Below are 21,133 nucleotides of genomic sequence, written 5' to 3' on the forward strand. Positions count from 1 at the left end.
GTCCGCTACTGACGCAAACTCACAGGCCAACGGGGCGCCCCACGCCGACTTTCAGCATTGTAGGATGGCCACACCAGTGCGGCAACTTGCTACACACCACCTTGGTGCCATCCGGATCTTGGAATCTCAGCGCCTAGTGGTGTCTTCTATTCCGAAAATATTGTTGCGCTGCCTTCGGCCCCATTCACACATCGATCCGCTACTGACACCATCTCACAGTCCAACGGGGCGCCCCACGCCGACTTTCAGCATTGTAGGATGGCCACACCAGTGCGGCAACTTACTAGACACCACCTCGGTGCCATCCCGATCTTGGCGCGTTGTGCTGCCTTCGGCCTATTCGCACATCGGTCCGCTACTGACGCAAACTCACAGGCCAACGGGGCGCCCCACGCCGACTTTCAGCATTGTTGGATGGCCACACCAGTGCGGCAACTTACTAGACACCACCTCTGTGCCATCAGGATCTTGGCGCGTTGTGCTGCCTTCGGCCTATTCGCACATCGGTCCGCTACTGACGCAAACTCACAGGCCAACGGGGCGCCCCACGCCGACTTTCAGCATTGTTGGATGGCCACACCAGTGCGGCAACTTACTAGACACCACCTCGGTGCCATCCGGATCTTGGCGCGTTGTGCTGCCTTCGGCCTATTCGCACATCGGTCCGCTACTGACGCAAACTCACAGGCCAACGGGGCGCCCCACGCCGACTTTCAGCATTGTAGGATGGCCACACCAGTGCTGCAACTTGCTGGACACCACCTCGGTGCCATCCGGATCTTGGCGCATTGTGTTGCCTTCGGCCTATTCGCACATCGGTCCGCTACTGACGCCGCCTCACGTGCCAACGGGGCGCCCCACGCCGACTTTCAGCATTGTAGGATGGCCACACCAGTGCTGCAACTTGCTGGACACCACCTCGGTGCCATCCGGATCTTGGCGCGTTGTGTTGCCTTTGGCCTATTCGCACATCGGTCCGCTACTGACGCCGCCTCACGTGCCAACGGGGCGCCCCACGCCGACTTTCAGCATTGTAGGATGGCCACACCAGTGCTGCAACTTGCTGGACACCACCTCGGTGCCATCCGGATCTTGGCGCGTTGTGTTGCCTTCGGCCTATTCGCACATCGGTCCGCTACTGACGCCGCCTCACGTGCCAACGGGGCGCCCCACGCCGACTTACAGCATTGTAGGATGGCCACACCAGTGCTGCAACTTGCTGGACACCACCTCGGTGCCATCCGGATCTTGGCGCGTTGTGTTGCCTTCGGCCTATTCGCACATCGGTCCGCTACTGACGCCGCCTCACGTGCCAACGTATTTTCTCCGCATTTTACACCCTATGCCGCATAACAGGTCATGTGACTTGTTTATAAAACTTTTCATTGGTTCATTTTACTTTTGGTTTCCTAATGATGGAAGGCTTGATCATGTGACCTAAAAACAACACTTTTCATTGGATGAAAACTTTTTTTTTTTCCCAAACGATGAAAGCCCCACCTTGTTTCTGGATGTTTCAGACTGAAGCTGGCGTCAGCATGAGAGCACCACCATCTCGTAGCTCAGTCGTGGTCATTCCGCGAGCAATCATGGCAGCCGCTCCCCACCAGAAGCCTGCAGGAGTCGGAGCCCCCAAAACTTTTGATGAATTCTCAAGGCGGAGGGGACGCTTTCGAGAATGGGGTCCAAGACCTAGCAGACAAGCGTCCGATTTCCAAGGTGTCCCAGGGCCATTTCAGTGGACCAGGCCCAAAAAGGAAACAGCCTGCCGCCATTTTGAGAGTCCTGTGACAGCCGCCTATCGCTGCACCGCAAGAGTGGGCGCAACTCAGCTGAATTGCGGCTTTTGACACAGTGGACCAAAAACGGACGGAATGGCAACTGAAACGGTAAAGGGGCGCCCCACTACAACAGATGACACTCCACCTGGAGAGGCCCGTTCACCGCCTCCCCCGGGGCGCCACGCGCCGTTATTCGGAGCAGCATTGTAGGATACCAAAACCAGTGCGGCAACTTACTGGACATCACCTTGGTGCCATCGTTCTGCTGCCTTGGAACTATTAGCGCAACAGTTTGCTACTGATGACCCACCCCCCGCGACGCCCCATGCCGTTATTTGCTGGGTGGCAACTTACTAGACATCACTTTAGTGTCATCTAGATTTCAGCGCGTTCTGCTGCCTTGGAACTATTCGCACAACAGTTTGCTACTGATGACCCACCCCCCGCGACGCCCCACGCCGGAAATCTGGACGTTGTGCTGCGTTGGGACTATTCGCACAGCCGACCGCTACTTCGTTGTTTTTCCCTAAAAATGTTTATATGTTATTACTATTTTTGTTTTCTTGTATATATTTATAAATTATTAAAGTTTTATAATCTTACTACTTTGTCGGAGTGCTATATATTTTTAATGTGACACATAATTGTAAAAACTTTGATGTACAAAGAGTCATCCCTGGAATCTTCCGCTTCAGGCTCGGTCCCCTCCCCAATCACAATACAGGATGGTTTTCAGATAATAGCAACGCTTCTGCTGTGACGGATCTCATCGAGTGTGGGCCTTGATCTACTATAATTCCTTTGAAGAGGGGTGATTCTTTACAGCTGTGGCCATAAACTACATCTGCAGGGCTAGCTGATACCCTAGGACCAGCCTGGACAATCGGACACAGAGGAAAAGGAGTGTCAGAGGGTGCGGTAGTGAATAGGGCGAAAGGGAGGTGTCGGGCGGGCACAGGGTGTGATTCTCAGGGAAGAGCAGCGCAGATGGGGGGAGGTTTATTACCCATGCATAAGACAGAGAGCGGGGGTGACCACTGCCTGGGGGAGATGCTTGCGAGGGTGGGGAGCCATGCTAAGGATCGACAGCGTGCACAGAGTGGGTCTGGTCAAGGCATCTAAAATGGCTGCGTGCACGACAAAAGTGTGGCATTTGAAAAAAGACAAGATGGCGCAGACAATGTTTTTCAACACTTCCTGATTTCCTTCGAATCGAACGTTAACAGACGTTGGGGCATATTACCAAAGTTAAGCGATATTTATCCCTAACGATGCTTAGCAACGATTTTTTTACCGTCAGAAATTATCGCAGATAAACCTTGCTAATATCAAGGTTTATCGGAAATACGATAAAAAACGACCGCAATGCATTAATATCGCTGAAAACTCAGCGATATTCATGCATTACCGAGCTAATGCTCTTAGCCATGTTATCCACCTCCCATTGGATAACATGGCTAAGAACTGCTCAGGGCAGGTGGTAGCTTTTGGAGATATTCGCGCTTATCTCGAATATTTCCAAAAGTTGATAATAGGAGATAGCGATGTTAGCGACTGTTTCCAGTCGCTAACATCTTGGCATGCCCACTTTGCATGTCATTAGTGATAAATATCACTCACATGCAAAGTGGGGCCCAAGATGGTCGCTATATTCTACTAGCCGTCGCTAACTTACAGATATATATCTTGTTTCTGAACGTTAATTTCTCAAAATGCACTGAAGCACATATATTGAGACCTAGCAAAGGCACATCGGGCTACCAGTCCCTACAATTTTGCCAAGTTTCGTGCAAATCCATTCAGCTGTTCGATCCTACCGAGAGACAAGATGGCGGCCGCTACGGACTGTTTGGAATGTTTACAGACACCGGAGAGCCAATCAGCTTCGCTTCGCAAAGCTCCGTAACGCGAAAAGTACGCGAAGCGGTGCGCTGTTACAGATATATATCTTTTTTTGAACGTTAATTTCTCAAAATCCACTGGAGCACATATATTGAGATCTAGCAAAGGCACATCGGGCTACCAGTCCCTACAATTTTGCCAAGTTTCGTGCAAATCCATTCAGCTGTTCGATTATTATTATTTTAATTTTTTTTTGCCCCGCGGGGCCCTTTTAAAACCTCCACATCAAACCTAGGGGGTGAGCGACAATGTACTATGCCCCCTTATGGTCATTTGCCCCTTCGCTTTGGCCTCCTCTTGTCTCTCGATCCTACCGAGAGACAAGATGGCGGCCGCTACGGACTGTTTGGAATGTTGACAGACGCCGGAGAACCAATCAGCTTCGCTTCACAAAGCTCCGTTGCGCGTAAAGTACGCGTCCTGGGACGCTGCCAGGTCCGCTGTTACAGATATATATCTTTTTTTAAATGTTAATTTCTCAAAATCCACTGGAGCACATATATTGAGACCTACAAAAGGCACATCGGGCTACCAGTCCCTACAATTTTGCCAAGTTTCGTGCAAATCCATTCAGCCGTTCGGGCTAAAAGTGAGGCCAACCGCCCTATGGAAAACTCAATGTTAAAAACACGTTTTGGGACCCCCCTTTTTTCTCGGCCCCCCCTTGACGAACCCCCCCCAAATTTTCAAGGGCTGCTCAGAAACAAAATGTGCCATTTTCCAGAAAATTTCAGCCAATTCCGTCCACAAACGCCAAAGTTATTAGACATAGAATTTTCAAAAAACCCATAGAGAAAAAATCCTAACTATATATACCTACTGGCGACCGCCAGTAGGTAATATATATATATATATATATATATATATATATATATATATATATATATATATATATATATATATATATATATATATAAAAAAATTATATATATATATTAGCTAGAATATTTATTACAAAGATTCATCGTTGTGGATTTAGGGTTATCAGTATTGTTATTGTTGTTATTTGGTTGTTCTATAGTGCACAAGCTGCCATTATTATGAAATACTAGCAGCCCGTCCCAACGTTGTCCGGGTATAAATTGCTGCCGGCCAGTAGTATATTGTTGCGTAGGATTTCGTTTTGATAGCATTTCTTATCTGTGACAGGCCTGTGAAACGCTCCGATTCACAGTGCACTGCTGATGCACTTAAGAGTGCACGTTCAGTAGTGTGTGAACTCGAGTTTCCCTACTTTATTTTCCTTGCAATATTATATAGCGTGAACTCGACAACATGGCATGAGCACAATTTACATTACAGAAGAACACATTCATTTGTGGTAGGCACGGGGAGACAAAGCGATTTGCCTGGAATCACAGGATGTTGAGCTGATGCCGAGATTCGAACGTAGCTCCCCATCTCTAAAGTTCGCAATTCTAGAACTTGTGGTGGGAGGTGTGTCTAAAAGTGTATGTCGGTGCTGGGCATCAATGAGAGAGACCTGTGCAATATGAGTATGTTGCTGGAGATGTGGGCCGCTGTGCCACCAATGTACTTACGGGGAGGGTAAACACCCATTATTCCGCAACTTTCTTTCCGCATACCATCACTCCGCATACTTTCATTACGAATGCCATTATAACGCATGGCATTACATTTTATATGCTTTTACCACGCATACATTTACAACGAAATTCGTTGTAAATGCATGAATGGTAAAAGCATGTTTTTTTTTAATGTTTGGATAAGGCAAGTATGGGTATAGGGGTATATGTTTTGGGGTACTGAGGTATATGTTTTGGGGTGTTTGGGTATTTTAAGGGTTATGGGGTACAGGGGTATTCTTAGGGTTCAGGGCTAGGTTTGGGTTTTGGGGTATAGGGGTATTTTTAGGGTTCAGGGGTAGGTTTGGGTTTTGGGGTACAGGGGTATTTTAATGGTTCAGGGCTAGTGTTGTGTTTTGGGGTACAGGGGTATTTTTAGGGTTCAGGGCTAGGTTTGGGTTTTGGGATACAGGGGTATTTTAGGGTTCTGGGCTAGGTTTGGGTTTTGGGGTACAGGGGTATTTTTAGGGTTCAGGGGTAGGTTTGGGTCTTGGGGTACATGTGTATTTTAAGGGTTATGGGCTAGTTTTGGGGTACAGGGGTATTTTACGGTTATGGGGTAGGTTTGGGTTTTGGGGTACAGGGGTATTTTTAGGGTTCAGGGGTAGTTTTGGGCTTTGAGGTACAGGGGTATTTATAGGGTTCAGGGCTAGGTTTGGGATTTGGGGTACAGGGGTATTTTTAGGGTTCAGGGGTAGGTTTGGGTTTTGGGGTACAGGGTATATTTATAGGGTTAAGATGGGTTAGTGTTTAAGGGTGTTGGGGTATTTTATAGAGTAAAGGTGGGTTATGATTATGGGGTGCAGGGGTATTTAAAGTAGGGGTGGGCAGAATTGGCACGAACTTAGTACAATAAATCCGCAATATTTAGTTCCGTCAGATTTCCAATTATTAAAAAGAAACCTCATATATTCAAGGTAAAATAACAAGTATTTCTACATGCTAAAATGCATATAGTCATTTCACCAAAGTGAAATTAGCTTCCAGCAAGCAGTGAGAGAGGTGATGATTTTGAGATCAAGCCCATGCAAAGCATTATGGGACGAGATTAGCAGTGGGAAGTGAATATTATAGTATCTAAATAATTCTACAAAGAGCTGCAGTTCACCTCGCCGTCCCCAGTTGTCCCTGATGAGGCAAATGCAATAGCATTTAAAACATTGCACATCAAGCTGCAGTTCACCTCGTCGTCCCTAGATGTCCCTGATGAGGCAAATGCAATAGCATTTAAAATATTATACATCAAGCTGCAGTTCACCTCATCGTCCATAGATGTCCCTGATGAGGCAAATGCAATAGCATTTAAAATATTATAAATCAAGCTGCAGTTCACCTCGTCTTCCCAAGATGTCCCTGATGAGTACAATTCAAAAACATTGAAACCCTTTCATGAATGCTAAAATTGATGCTAGGGCAGGGCCTTTTAGTTGTATTTTTGCCCATAACTGTGCTTGGGGTGGTTCTAAGAGAATGGGACCTCCACTGAATTACTATTAGGGAGCAGGAATGTATAGAACCTGGGAAGAAAAAACAACACTTGTGACGGAATGCCCCTAGCGATTGTCACGCCCCCAGCACCCACCCACAGCACAATGCAGACACGCCCACAAGGGACTACTTTGCTGGCACGGTTCTTTTACCTTTTAAATGTATATGGTGGGCGTGTGCATAGCCTATGTCCTTCTGCTGCAACTGCCCTTTCCAACGCTGTATTGGGTGTTGTGATTGGAGCTGTGGTTCCTGAGATTACCCGCCTCAAAGGTTTGAGCTCTATCTTTATTATATTAGTATAGATCATTGCTTTTTGAAAGCCTCCATTGATGTTTCCAGATGATTAAGACATTTCCATCTCAGACTGGAGTTTGATTTGATTAATAGAAATGTTAGGTCATAGATTGTGTGGCATTACATCTCTGTTGGCTGGGTGTGTGAGATTTGATAGATTGTAACTTTGATGTGTGAGGGCAGAGGGCAATACAAGAATCCCATACACGTCTTCTGGGTCACTATGTGTGCTTATTGCCTGGCAGATGCAAATATTTGGTAGGTGGTTGTTTTAGGCATAGGCCACTGGTGTTATAAGATACTGCAGCTATAGCCTTTTCCACACTCTAATGAACTTGCCACATAATATGCCATATGCTTAATACTTTATGGTTTATAACAAAAATATTTTATACTGTGCTATAAAAGATCAACAGTTATTTAAAACAAACATTGGCAAAGTCATATGGGCTGGCTTTTCACATATCTACAGTTACCTCAAGTAATTAATAGATATCCTTTAGGGTTAAAAAACAGTGCAAAGTCTTTACCAAGACTGCAGCCCCCCAGTACTAGATGTTACTAGATGTCTCTCTCAAGTCAGACGCAACTGTTTAACAAGTCTGTCACAAGGCTGCAATAACTCATGTTGTTACTAAATGTCCCTCTTGCGTAAGGTGCAACTGCTTAAAATGTTCTTCACAAAGTTGTGGGGGTGTGGCTTCAACATAAATATGTACATAATAGACTTTTGTTACTCAATCAATTGGTCTTGATTTCAGTAAGATAAGAACATATGCCAATGCTGTAATAGACTGATGAATCAATATCACAACTTTCAATAAATGTTCCCATTACTATAGAACACTTTTTAAGACAACCTTGTATATACAGGTACTAGCAGTTGCTGGTTAAGTTGCTGGTTAAGTCAAGTGCCGTCTACCGTATTGTTGGAAAGCTGTTTTTAACATTTTCACTATATTTATGTCCTAGTAAAATAATCATTACCTTATGCTATGGGCTGTGGTAGGCCGGAGCAACGTGCAAGACAATAGATAATGATATGCGATGAAGGGTTCATATATATCTATATGTATATATTATATATTTCAAGCCAACAAATTGCACTGCACTCCATGATCTGTTGTACCAGTAATCTATATTCCAAATCCAAACAATTCCACCAACACATTTCAACCACCCTGGTCTTTGTCAGTGTTGATGAGTGCGTTTTCAATTTCACCTTTTATACTTAAATACCCACCCTACCCATCTAGGGGCATTCTGTAATATATGTAGTGCAATGTGAAGCTATCATAGAAACAGGTTCATACAAAACAATTAAATACTTCAAATCTAGAATGTGTGGTTTTAACTAAACATCTTTTAATATAATTCAACATACACATGTAATTACCACCGACTAGTTCAATACAAGTACAGTAAAATGTATAATCAAGTCTAGGCATATATATCCGTATACAATAATCAGAAAACCTTGGACAAATAGAGACCTCACTGTTCACGAAGGACAGTGCAGCTAACACTATTCTACATGGGACCAGCTTCCACCCAAAATCACTACTAAAGGACATACCATATATGTAGGTATGCTTATGTATGAAAGGTGAATTTGGAGACGGGGACAATAGTGACAAATACCTTGGTGGCCTAAATGCATCTGTGCGATTGTTTGCATTTGAAACAAAGATTACTGATACTACCGTTAACAGAGTGTAAAGCAATTTTTTGGTTTGGAATGAATTGGGGAAGACAATCGGCCCACTACGCTTGTACCAGCTGGTGAGCTCACCGTTTATGCATGAGCACACTGATATGGTGTGTGTGTGTGTGTGTGTGTATATACACACTCAACCTGCAAATCCTCAGGTCCTACTAGAGATTCCTCACGAGTCAAATGCTAATTCTTTAAAATTCCCACCCAGAGGAGCAGTTCCTCCTTACTAGAGTTAAATCTTGAGTCAAATGCAAAAGCATTGAAACCCTCTCATGAAGCTGCAGTTGCCCTAGTTCTTACTAGTTATCCCTCTCAAGTTAAAATGCAAAGGCTGTGATATTTCATACAGGTGCAGTTCCGCAAGTCAGTACTAGGTGTCCCTCACAAATCAAATACAAACATATTGAAATTCTTACATGAAGCTGCAGTTCCACTAGTCCTTACTAGTTGAACCTATAGACTCCGATGCAGTTTTGAATACCGAAAGTCTTAAAATGAGTGTTTTTCTCAATTTAGTAGTAGTAAAGTTAGGAGTCCTAACTTTACTACTACTAAATTGAGAAAAATCCTCATTTTAAGACTTTCGGTATTCACTGAAGGCATTTAGGAGTCCTAAAGTTAGGACTCCTAACTTCTGTGAATACCCAAATGAGTAAGTGTCTTCTGTGAATACCAAAATGAGTAAGTGCCTTCTGTGAATACCAAAATGGTAGTAAGTTTAGGATTTTGTCTTAAGTTTGTCTTAAGTTAGTTCTGTGAATCGGGCCCATAGTTTAGACCAGAAGTCTAACAACACAATTCACAAAGGTATACCTAGACTTCAGGTCTAAGTTTACCTTTGTGAATTGGGCACCAAGTGTAATGTTGCACGCAGTGGAACACCCTTTTACACTGGTTACCCGGTCCCCTTTCCATTGCAGTGTGTTGTATTTGCGGGTTAAATGGGTACTAATGTGGTGAAACCTCTGCCCATGCAGTATTTATTCATTCTGTCTGCCTTTCATCGATACATTTGAGTGGACAGCTGGACCTCAGCATTATTTTTATTTATTTATTTGGCGAATTCATAATGCGCATAGCTGCCCCAGCGATGGGAGCACTCAGATGTAGTTCTCTATGCAAACACGGGCACTTTGTGAGCCAGTTGCCAAAGAAAGCGTTCTTTTTCTACATATAATAGTTAGCACTTACGTTTTTACACTTTGCATATGTTTGTACATTTGTTTTTCAGCAGTCTGCCTCATTGCACCATTTGTGCAGGCAGTGAAGAATGTGCTTCTTGTATGGCCTCTTTTTATTTTTGTCAGTGATTCCTGCTCCTCTGGTCCTTCAGGCCTCACATTGTAATATTGTGGTCCTACCACACAATAGCTCACCTACAACCTTCTTTCTGTTGCAGGTGTACCCTTGGTTAGCCATGGCTTCTTTTCCAGTCGGTGGCCACGTGGCTATTAGATGACGAGTCCTCGTTAGTTATTTAGTCGAGGACTTCAACACCCGTTAGTTTTGTGATCTATAGAGCAGTCTCATCTTAAAGATGTTGGGGCCCAGAGCAAGAAATATTTTGGGGTTCCCTTTTTGGAACAACTTCGCATTTTATTAGCCATTTTCTGCAAGTTCAAGCCATGATGGCAAACAATATTGCCTTATCCATTAAAAGCTGCAGCAGATAAATTGTCAGAAGTGAGATAGAGAGAATGTTCACCTTGCCGGGAGTTCCTTGGAAGGTGGGGGAGCCTGAGCAATTGGCAACTTTGCCCACGCCTTAAAGCGTCAATGTTTTAGGGACACTGGGGCATATTATCAAGGGAGGCGATAGGCAATTTTCGCCGGTTTAGCGGCCGTTTTCGGGCGCTAAGCGGCGAAAATTCTATTAGCAGTTAGCGCCAGCTTGAAGGCGATAGCGAGCGGTTTGGTGCCCGCTTTGCATGTCAGCGATATTTATCGCTAATGACATGCAAAGTGGGCGTACCCAACCCGTTAGCGACTGAAAGCAGTCGATAACGTCGCTATCGCCTATTAACAAGGCTGGCGTAGCGATGGAAATATTCCCGCTATCGCCAAAAACTAACGCCTGCTCTGACCAGTTCTTAGCCATGTTATCCAATGGGAGGTGGATAACATAGCTAAGAGCATTTCGTCGCTAATGCGAGAATATCGGTGTATTCTCAGCGATATTCTCGCATTTCGCCGCTATCGCTGGATATTTTAGCGCAATGGAGAAAAACGTTGCTAATAGCATGTTTTCTCCGCTAAAATATCCAGCGATAGGCAGCTATAAAAAAAAGGTTGCTAAGCGCATTTAGCGATAAATATCGCTAGTTGTTGGTAATATGCCCCTCTGCCTTGACAGGAATGGGTGGTGGAAGTAGTAGTCCCAGATTAACCTGTAGCATGAGGGAGACCTTCTTGAAACAGACTAGTAATCAGTCGACCACGGCCAAGCTACACATTATTAGTCAATTGTCAGGGCAGGGTGAGTTCCAGAGCTGAGCAGCCACCACAGGGATCCACTGCCCGCCGTGTTTCTTTCACTTATACCTGGTAGAGAGATCAAGAGATCTTTCCAAGATCTCAGGTTTCAGCTGTGAATGTTGTGTGTGAAAAGTTGTTGATGATTAGAAACCCTGGCCCTCCCAACCTTTAAAGGTGGTGGTCAAAACTTTGAGTTTTACTCTTGATGCCACCAGAAGCTAGTGAGATTGTTTAAGGGTTGAGAGATGTGTTCTGATTTCTTTAAAATTAGATATATTCTTGCTGCTTGGTTTTGTGAACTCTGTAAGTTTGCAATCTCTTTTTAGGCCCTTTGCTGTAGATAATTTTGCAGGGATCTATGAAAGTAGTTATGAGATCCAACATTTCTCTAATGTATGGGTCATGACCTTACACTCAAGTCGTTGATAGGACAAATGATGTCTTGATGATTTTGCACAGGAGATGATCTAAAGTAGGAGAAACTAATGGACGTAGTGTGGATGGAGAGCATAGAGAAGTTAGCTAGAGTAGGTTCATGAAGGTGTTAGGGGCAAGGAAGGGGAGGTAAGAGGTTATTCTGCAGACATTCAGTTGATGGTGGTGGGCTAAGGTGGCAGTGCAGGTGGTGGCAGAGGATAGTTTGAATTTACTCACTATGGGGCTCACTGGACCTGTGAAAAACAAATGGGGGAAACTATTGCCTGCCACGTGTAGCTGATGAAAAGTATATGAAAGCCTTTAAACAGCGGAAACGCCATCTTGTACACATTAATGACATGGGTTGACTTTAGGTAAACATCAAGTCCTGTGTAGAGGTGCATTATCTCACATCCCTTTTTTCCCTTCCAGCATGTATTCTGGAGGTTTGCCTATGAGGCCTGCTGCACTGCTCTTGTATCATCCCACCACTGCCCCCTGCACTAACAAATGCTGCTGTCTGTATTGGAATTTCCCAGGCACTAGTCCTTCGTTCTGCCTCCGAGCCCAGAGTAAAAGGGTTTTTATCTTTCTGCAGGGCTCCTGCTTATGCCGCGCATCTGAAGGCTGAAGAAGCATTATGAGGCTGCGGATGGCATTGCAGGCCCCCTGAAGAGCAGATGCGCGTCCAAGACCACATGCCACGCCTCAGAGCCCATCAGCCTAGGGTCCTTCTTCATCGCCCTCCTTCATCAACCCCGGGACTCTCCTCCATCACTCCAGGGCCTTCCTCCATCACTCCAAGGCTCTCCTTCATCACTCCTGGACCCTCCTGACCTATCCAGGGCCCTCCTCTATAACTCTAAGGCCCTCCTTCAACACTCAGTTTTCTGAACATTTAAGGACGGGGTTGGTTTTATAATCAGATAAGAGGACTGAGAGAACCCTCCTTCATGCCTCCTGCCTCCCTAGGCTGTTATGAATGTCCAATCTTTAAACCTCTGGGTTAGCGGGTTTCTACGACCCCACCTCTGGTATGTCTGGGATCTGAGGCACAGGAAGGACATCACATTTCCTCAGGATCTCAACGTTGTTTTCAATGTGAAAACTAGATCCATAGACAGTAACTCGGATTGTCCAGTCCCTCCATATTAATGGGACGCTATGGCCCGCATTTACTAAAGTCTATGCGCATACTCGTGCAAAGCAACACAGTATAACCGCGTGCTTGTGCGTCTTCACAATGGCCAGTAAGTATACTTTCTCTTTTGCTTCATATTGGGCGAGTGTCCAGGCTAAATTTTAGCAACTGTAGGCCCTTTGTTCCACGGCTTGGGCTTTAGTTTAACAAATCAGTGCTTTCTGGGAGATCTAGGGTCAGATTCACAGAAATAATCTGAGACGAAAGTCTAATTTTACGACTTTCGGTATTCACAAAGGGCATTTACGAGTAGTAAAGTTAGACTTTTGGTCTAAGTTAGACTTTTGATTTAAACTTAGACCAAAAGTCTAACTTTAGTAGAAGTAAAGTTAGATTTTTGGTCTAAGTTAGACTTTTGGTCTAAACTTAGACCAAGAGTCTAACTTTAGTAGTAGTAGTAAAGTTAAACTTTTGGTCTAAGTTAGACTGTTTGGTCTAAACTTAGACCAAAAGTCTAACTTTACTACTCATAAATGCCCTTTGTGAATACCGAAAGCCGTAAAATTTGACTTTCGTCTCAGATTACTTCTGTGAATCGGGCCCCTAGAATCTGCTTCCAATCAGCCAATTATACCATCCCCTTATAGCAGTGATATGCCAAAGTAAAGCCCTTGATGGCAAGCACAGTGACATGAAGGGATAAACAAATCTTTTAATACCTAGGCAACACACCACGTTTACCTTTATAAGGGATATTTGAATAAAGAATGGTAGAAGAGCTAGCACATTTACTTCTGTAAAGAGCCATATGAGAATAAGTGTTGTTTTGTACCCATAAGGAGGCATTGTAGAGTTCTGCTTGTGCCTTAAGATTCAAACCAAAATTGGAGGGATGAATACCGGTACATATTGTGGCAGAGACCGCTTTGTGCCTTTCTTCTTCAATGACACCTTGGTTTAAATAACCCTTGTCGATACCGCCTCAACTTGTCCGAGAGGATATCAAAGTACTTTTTGCTCTGATTAGAAGTTGTAAGAGTCAATCACTCAGGAGCAAGCAATACTACAAGGTCTGATCTTAGTTGTGATGCCTTTCACCAGTTTGCTGAGGATATGTGATGCCACAGCTAGGAACCAACGAGATAGGTCAAAAACAACTTATAAAGTCAATTAGTTCTGAGTAATCATAAGCCTACACACTACATCTAAGTAATGTGACAGTGGATTCCAAATCATCACTACTATATTTACATATTCCTGGGCAGAGTACATTATTATTTCTGCATTGTAACCCATGTATACTTCATTCCCTTTTGATGTTTCCTCTTACTACCATAATTGGGTTATCAAAAGCCTAGCAATAGTAGCTGCTTTCAGCCTTTAGATATATGCATCAAAGACTCCACGTGGGTGTGGCATACTACCGGACTATTGTCTGCAGAATGCTGATATGCCAACATATCATAGCCTTCATAGGCTGGATGTATAAACACTGCTTCGGTGTGTGTTACCTTTTTAACTCAAAGCCAATGCAAAGTGTTGTGGGATTTACGATCTAATGCAAATCTTGATTTGCGTTGGATGGATTGTAGCCCGAGGTAACACAAAGCTGCCCAATCCTCTGCCTTGCAGCTCTTTGCGTCACGAGTAGTTCCTTGGGTGGTCCATTGGCGTTCCCATGGAACCACCCTGGGGTTTTAATGTAAGCCCCTAACATTAGTTGCTGCATTGCATTACTTTTAGTAAATCTGGGTTCAAGTATCAAAAGATCTTGAAGGCAATTTTACATAGGTAAGTGCAAGTTTACTATACATGACTCCACATAAATGTAGCATGACAATTTATATAGCTTCATGGTAAGGAGATTTGGAGTTAAGAAAAGTGAAGCTACACTATCCTATATATTTCTTTCATGATATTTTGGTACTTGATAGTTACTGTATGATATGTTAGTATATTAATGTTTTTGTCAACAATTATTCTGACAGACAGCCCCTGATTACAGGGAAGCATATTGAAGATGGTGCTGAACTAGAGCCGACTATGAGATTAAAACACAGTGTTGCATTACAGAAATCTGTGCCTGCAAGTAATTATCAGACATTGTCATACAATATACTTTTTTCCTAGAATATCTAATCAATGAATAGTCCTAATTCTTCAGACTAATTATTTTATCTTGTATTATGAGATTTCAAAATCCAATACCAGTGATACTTAGGGTTCTTTGAGGTTTGATGATGATAAGTCTAATAGATGCCCATGGCTCACCTATTCCCTAAGTAAACTTCTCAAAATGTACCTCTGTCTAAAGACTAGCCCCCAGATTCATCAAAGTCCTCTTTTGCGAGTCCTTAATAGCAATCATTAAGGAATCGCTATTAAAGACTCGCCAAACGGGATGCATGTAGAAATCCCAATTCCTTTTGCGATTTCTACGGCTTCCTTATTTGCGATTCGCTAATTGCTAATCGCAAATAAGGAATGAATGGGGAGTCATCCCTTATTTGCGATTAGCAATTAGCGAATCGCAAATAAGGAAGCGATTTCAAGACACCCTGTAGCACCCCTGAAATGCAAATGTACACTGGTGTTGCGCACACAAAGGACATGTGTGTGTGTAACATACAACTTAGAAAAATGCACTAAAGTGCATTTTTCTAAGTTTTCGCTATTTACCACGAAGTTACACTTTGTGGTAAATAGCGGCCCCATATTGCGAATTTGCAATTTTAAAAAGGTTCATGAATAGCATTTAAGGAATCTCTAATTAAGATTCCTTAAATGCGATTCTTCGCAATTTAGCGATTTCTAAGATTGCGATTTTTGCATTTGGGATGATGAATCCCAAATGCAAAAATAGCGCTCGCAACCCTTTGCGAGCTGATTTTGGCTTCATGAATCTGGCAGTAGGAAGCCTAAATTATATTGGGAATGTATTCCTGTTGGCTTTAGGACCCCTCCCTCCCCTAACCCCCAGTTAATTTAATTAACAGTGGTTACTTAGGCTTCTGCAGTTTGTCTTTATTATTAGGACATGTTGGCACCCCAGTTGAAATCAGTAAAGTGGCTGAGGGCTAATAATGTCTGGTATAAGCATTCTGCTCGACTGCTCCAACATTTCATGTTTGTCTTTCAATCTCTACCTTTTTAATTTGGAACATTCTACCCTCAGTGGGTGGAATGTTGAAATAGCCTTATTATAGCCCTTCTGCCATGGGCAGTACTAGTTGTGACAGGCCCTCCCCCTCATTATATAGGCCATTGCCTATGTTTCGGGCCTATTGCTCTGGTTCAAGGCCTTTAACAAACTGTATATCACTGGGCAGCTGGCTATAAGGCTATAGGAAAATCACTAGGGGCCCAATTCACAGAATGAACTTAAGACTCAATCCTAAACTTACTACTATTTTGGTATTCACAGAATGCACTTACTACTTTTGGCATCCACAGAATGAACTTACTACTTTTGGTATTCACAGAAGTTAGGATTTTGTCCATTATGGATTATTTATGTGCAGTAAGGGACACCTTCCTGCACTAAACAATCACTTAGTGTAATGCAGGCACCCTTGCACGATGGCGCAAGGGTGTCTGTGTTGGCGCTAGGCAGTTATTTTTAGCGCTACGGAAAACACAGGGGTGCGCTGTATAGTTGTAAATACGGCGCACCTCTCCATTTTGGAAATAGCTGAGCATGGCGCTCCAAAATCGTAGTGCTGCGATCCGCCATTTCCTTGTAAATATGCTCCCAGAGTCCTCACGTGTCGATCATTTCAAATAGATTTTTGATGCACTGTGATTGGATTGCAGTGCAGACAAATGACAATCAATTTCGACTGATCTTGCAACTGCCATTTCTTATTCGCTGTGGCTGGGGGATGAGGAGATGAACAGTGACTACTAGTGGGTTAGGCCAAGGCGCACAACGGTTGAATCAAAAGAAGTTTGAATGAGAAAGGTAATTGAATTTAAGGTACAATGTAAAGGTGCTCCTGCAGGTGACGCAACTGTCCAAGTGCGTCCAAAAAGGTTAGAGGTTGAGTGTGCTACTGGGGTGTGAGCACATCCCTGCGGTGGGCACACTGTTGTGGTTCAAGGTGCAAGAAGCAACAATGAATTCCAAAAAGTTCAATAAAGTTCCATAAGTTCAAGATTTTCAAAATTTATTCAATCTTTAGCGTTGTGTTTACAACTTTGAAATGATTGCTGTTTGTTCTAATCTTTAAAACACTCAGCCCAACAGTGGCATCATATTTGTTTAATTTATTTCTAATTTTCTTACAACACAAAGATGAGAAAGAATATGACAATCACCTGATCTGTGTATCACTTCTGATGCAGAAAGCATTTTTCTTGCTAGTGTGTTTTTTTTATTTGATGATCCAAGATTCATGTGAGTGATTAGTCAACCATATTGTTTATGAATAAAGGGAATTCGTTTTACATTTGTTTGGACTTGAACTTCATTCTTCATACTCTGCAAAGTCTGTGGCGAGTCAGAAAGACAACATGTATGTGCACATACAACAATAATATTCCTACAGAGGCAGCATCAATGCAAGCTTCCCTCACATGTGATGCAGAACATGTCCGATACAAGCTCTGATTCCAAAATGACCCGATACAGCTTAGGCAGCAGCAAGGCAAGCCTCCCTCACACATACCGTATAAGAGCGACAGTACAGACTTCCATAGTGTACTGGTACAACATGGGCATCAGCAGTGTAAGCGTCCCTCACTTGTGATGCAGAACATGTACGATACAAGCTCAGTACAGCGACAGCGACAGTACAGACTTCCATTACACAGTGAACTGGTATAACATGGGCATCAGCATTGTAAGCTTCCCTCACACATACTGTATAAGAGAAACAGTAAAGACTTCCATTACACACAGTGAACTGGTACAACATGGGCATGAGCAGTGCAAGCCTCCCTCACACATACCTTTTAAGATAAAAAATTAAGGCTTCCTTTACACAGAGAACTGGTATAACATGGGCAGCAGGTGTGCAAGCTACCCTCACACATACCATATAACATAAACAGTACAAACTTCCATTACACTAACGTAGCCAGCAGCTGTGCAAGCTTCCCTCGCACATACCATATAAATGAAACAGAACAGACTTCCATTACACCCAGAGAACTGGTATAACATGGGCATTAGCAGTGCAAGCCTCCTTCACACATACTATATAACAGAAAGAGTACAGACTTCCATTACACTCTGAGTACTAGGTCAGAGTCCTTCGTTGCCTAAATCTTCAAAAAGGGAGATTGCTGTTCACCTGCCTGCTATTGCCCAATTTCATTATCGACTTCCTTGTGAAAGTGGCTGGCCGCCGCATTATTCTGTCAAGATTAAAAGCCTGGGCTGCAGATCATGGGATTCTTTCAGATTTGCAATATGGCATTCATAGAGCGCTTGGGACAATTGAAAAGGGACTTAATTTGAACCTTACGATCAGCAAGTATACCAAGATCAAGTGGAGTAGTTTGTTCTTAGCTTTTTTCAATTTATCCAGCGCATTTGACTGCTTTATGCACAATAAATTGTGGATCATTATGATGGAGCTTGATGTGGACCCGCCTATCATCCAGTTTCTGAAGGAGCTGTATTTAGGGAGCAGGGCTAAGATTCAATATGGGCTTGGGGGGGAATGCGCATGTTCCTGTGGTGTAGAGAGAACGGGATTAGACAGGGGTGCCTACTCGCACATTTTCCTGTTTACATTATAAATACGCTTTCCTGTTTTCAGTTTCTATTTTTGGTAAATTCTGGTGGTGTTTTTTCAGTGTTTTCAAGTGATTTCAATACCTATAAAAACTGTTTTTATCAGTGGTTACACATTTTCGTGCCACTAAAAACAACAGCAAAAATATTTTTCCGGTGTTTATGGAATGTTTTTCTTTTACTATTGCTTGCTTTCTGCACAGCTAGAACATGGTATATAGACAGTGTACGTATAGCGTATATGAGGTCTAAATAGATTTTTGAAAATTAAACTTATTGTAGTACACCATACGATACTTCTTCAGTGAGTCTTTGGTCATGTTCGCTCACTCTTTCCTTCCCATGCAAACGTCTGTGAAAAGGCCCTCTTAACATTGGCACTTGAGACGGAACAGCCAGTACACAATTTGTTAACTCTGGCCACCAACATATTTTTCCATGCCAATACTGGTACACTTTAAGATTGTGATTCTCAGGGCAGGTTCTGCAACATTTACATTGAGCTGGGCGCTTATTCCCTCAGAGTTTTTGAAGTGATCAAAAATGAAGAAGCACTTTTGAAACTACGGAGGAAATTCCCCTTTACTGAAGAGATCTAGAACGTGTACAGAGTACACAGTAAGATTCCATTGACTTCAAATGCCATTGGTGGTGAAGGGACATTTATATGCATCATTGCAAGCCATTTCTCATACATCACTATACCTTGCATTGAATGTTTAAAGCCTGAGGTGTTGGCAATTCACCTACTATCAACTCTGACCCACTAGAAACTGTGGGCTGATGTATTAAGGGTTTTTAACCATTCTCTGAGGGTAAATGTGATGATTAATATTAGGAAAGATTCTTATGAAACCAGCCAATTACCTATCAGTGAAAGAATCCAACACAGCCAAAATATCAAATATGATTTTGATATTTCCTGATTCTCTACAGTTTATAACATAATTAAACAAGACTTCTAACCCCTGCATCTTTAGACCAAAGACCACAAAACTGACCTGGAAACCGGCATTTAACACCAAAAAGCTACTCTTTATGAAGGAAGGCTGTCACTACGCTTACCAACTTCTCAACTAAATTAGGTAGGAAACCATTCAAGGAAATGCTAACCATTTACAGGGCGAAGTGCTTGCCTAATTCCTGTGGGGCTATCTTTACTGCCAACCTCTTCAAATGGTGGAAAATTCCTTCCTTAGGAAACTTTTGTCTGTTTCCCAAAGTAGCTCGGTAGTGATTTGCCACTCAGAACTGGAGGTCCCCTTCTTATGTGAAGCTGTCACATCTCAGCCCATTCTCCTCTTGCATAAAGTCTGGACCTTGGAGAATACCATCCTAAACTGTGAGATCATTAAAGACTGCCTCAAATCATCCACTCATTTACACATTCCCTAGTTGAATTATGTTAAAAATATTTGTTCGGACCTGGGACACCCTGAGTATTTTAATTCTTCTGAAACTTTGATGACAATTGGTCAAAAAAGATCTGAAAGAGGCTTTCCTCTCCTTGTTTGAGAGTCTTATAATGACCACAGACTTGTAACCTAGGGGCATATTTACAAGAAAATATCAGAGCGCGGAGCTGTGCCAAATTTGGCAATGCTGCGCTTCGACATTTTCAAAACACAAGGATGCGCTGTGTTCACAAGAACCCTGTGTTTTCCCTAGTGCGGGTGCTAAATGTAGCTGCCTAGCACCAACCGGGCACCCTTGCACTATAGTACAAGGGTGCCTGCGTTGCAAGGAATTATTGTTTATGTGTAAGAAGGTGCCCCTTCATGCACATAAACAATGACTAATGGTAATTTGTTACTTCTATATGTGCTGTGAACGCAGTACATATAGAAGTAGCAAAGTGTCATTATTTAATAATTGTTTATGTGCAGGAAGGAAACCTTCCTGCACATAAACAATCATTAATGGCATTTTGCTCTTTCTATGTATGCTGCAGATTACAGCGCACGTAGCAAAAGAAAAAACAAGGAGAAATAAAAGGATTTCTCCTCATTTTGCCATTCTAACACCTACTCTTGGAAGGCGTTAGTTATTGGCGCTGCCTCAGATAGACACCTCCTTGTAAATCTAGGGCAGCATCAAAAGCAATGGATGTTGGGGATGAACGCCCACCGCAACACCCATTGCCTGCCCCTTTCATGTTTGATGCGTGTAACGGGACCTTATTTACAAGGCGCCCTCAAGCCACAAAAAGTGGCTTAACGTCGTTTTGTAAATATGGAGAAGGGCATGTTCTCACTAGAACATCGCTAAAAGTTACATTCTGATGGCGATATCACCATGTAAATATGCCCTTTAGAGTTCTAAAAAAAAAACAGATGATGTTGATTACTAATGGGATTTAGCCCTACCATAACTACCATAACTTTATACTGAAATGAAATGAAATGAAATTTGATTTATAAAGCGCATGGCTGCCCAAGAGCGTCCCAGCGCTAACAGAAAAGAACAAAGAAGAGACTGAAGAGGGTACCGTTACTTAGGGGTCCTTGGGAAAAAGAAATGTTTTAAGAAACTTTCGAAACTTGAGATAGCAAGGTTCGGTACGGATCCGGCTAGGGAGGGAATTCCAAG

The 21,133-nt window shown here is 43.1% G+C and overlaps 1 protein-coding gene across 1 annotated transcript in view; it reads left to right on the forward strand.

Annotated features, from left to right (window-relative positions):
* Positions 1–13,033, forward strand: part of LOC144768532 (coiled-coil domain-containing protein 17-like) — a 97,809-nt gene extending 84,776 nt beyond the window's left edge. The window contains exon 8 of the mRNA XM_078652285.1: positions 12,262–13,033. Coding sequence (XP_078508411.1) covers positions 12,262–12,287 — 26 coding nt within the window. The 3' untranslated portion in view covers positions 12,288–13,033. The remainder of the gene's footprint in view (positions 1–12,261) is intronic.
* The last annotated feature ends 8,100 nt before the right edge of the window (positions 13,034–21,133 follow it).

Source organism: Lissotriton helveticus, chromosome 1_1 (genome assembly GCF_964261635.1).
Source record: "Lissotriton helveticus chromosome 1_1, aLisHel1.1, whole genome shotgun sequence".
NCBI classification, from domain to species: Eukaryota; Metazoa; Chordata; class Amphibia; order Caudata; family Salamandridae; genus Lissotriton; species Lissotriton helveticus.